Genomic DNA, 996 nt, shown 5'->3' with positions numbered 1-996 from the left:
TAATTAACATAAATTAGAATTTTTAAATAATGAAATATAAATATACTCTTCAAGACATGACAGGTGAGTATGCTATCAAAGCACTTTTCTAAATGAAAATCTAGAATCCAAATACAGTGATGTAAATGCATAGCATTCGCACGCACATTTATGCCTCTCATTCCCAGCAATCTAAAGTTTTCTGGTATAAGAACATTACCCATTGTCACTTCACATTACTATTGGTTTCTTCAAGGTCCAAAATTAAGAAAAAGTAAGCTGAAACAACTGAAAAGGGTGTCATTTCTTATTTCTGTCCACAGAAATACTGTTTTAGATCATCTACTGAACACCTATTGAATGCAGTTAATTAGGTGTTGTATTTGAAGCTAAACATGCATATTGCCCATCTTCCAGAAGACAGAAATATTTAAGCTATAAATGTCATGGAAAGCTTATCTATGAGAACTATAATACCCAAAGTCTCCTAAATTAACATAGTGCAACATTATATGAAAACAGAAAAAATTGGACTGAGATTATTTATTACATGGAAACATTTTCAAATGAGCACGATGAGTAATTCAGTAACTATCTTTTAGGATGTAATTGGAGAAGCACTGCAGTACCTCGGAACATATGGCGAACTGAGCAATGTGGAACAAGTTGTGGCTGTGATCGATGAAGAAATGTGTATCAACTGCGGGAAATGCTACATGACCTGTAATGACTCCGGCTACCAGGTAAGAATCCTGCTGGAATTAGGGTGCTGTGTAGCATGTTTCTTCTGGCTGTTGTGGCAGAAAGCATCTTCTGTTGCAAAGTATGCAATTCAAACCAGATGTGTCAAATGTTGCTCTTCTGCAGTGGCCTCTCTGTCCTCTCACCCTTGTAGCATAGGATTTTTTTTAAAGGAAAGTCATAACTTAGTAACTATGCACGATTCAATGCACAGTATTATTTTAATATAATTTCATCTTCCATAAAGTTAGAGGGAAAATCCAACTGAAAGAAAAA

At 34.9% G+C, this 996-nt stretch overlaps 1 protein-coding gene across 1 annotated transcript in view; it reads left to right on the top strand.

The window, feature by feature from the left end:
• LOC103592253 (dihydropyrimidine dehydrogenase [NADP(+)]-like) overlaps positions 1 to 996 on the top strand; it is a 156,572-nt gene that overhangs the window by 150,887 nt on the left and 4,689 nt on the right. Inside the window, exon 5 of the mRNA XM_008574898.1 lies at positions 582 to 722. Within this exon, the coding sequence (XP_008573120.1) occupies positions 582 to 722 (141 nt within the window). The remainder of the gene's footprint in view (positions 1 to 581; positions 723 to 996) is intronic.

Source organism: Galeopterus variegatus, unplaced genomic scaffold (assembly GCF_000696425.1).
Source record: "Galeopterus variegatus unplaced genomic scaffold, G_variegatus-3.0.2 Scaffold1114, whole genome shotgun sequence".
Classification (NCBI taxonomy): Eukaryota; Metazoa; Chordata; class Mammalia; order Dermoptera; family Cynocephalidae; genus Galeopterus; species Galeopterus variegatus.
Note: the sequence above shows the minus strand (reverse complement) of the source record. Positions and strands in the feature narration are given on the sequence as shown.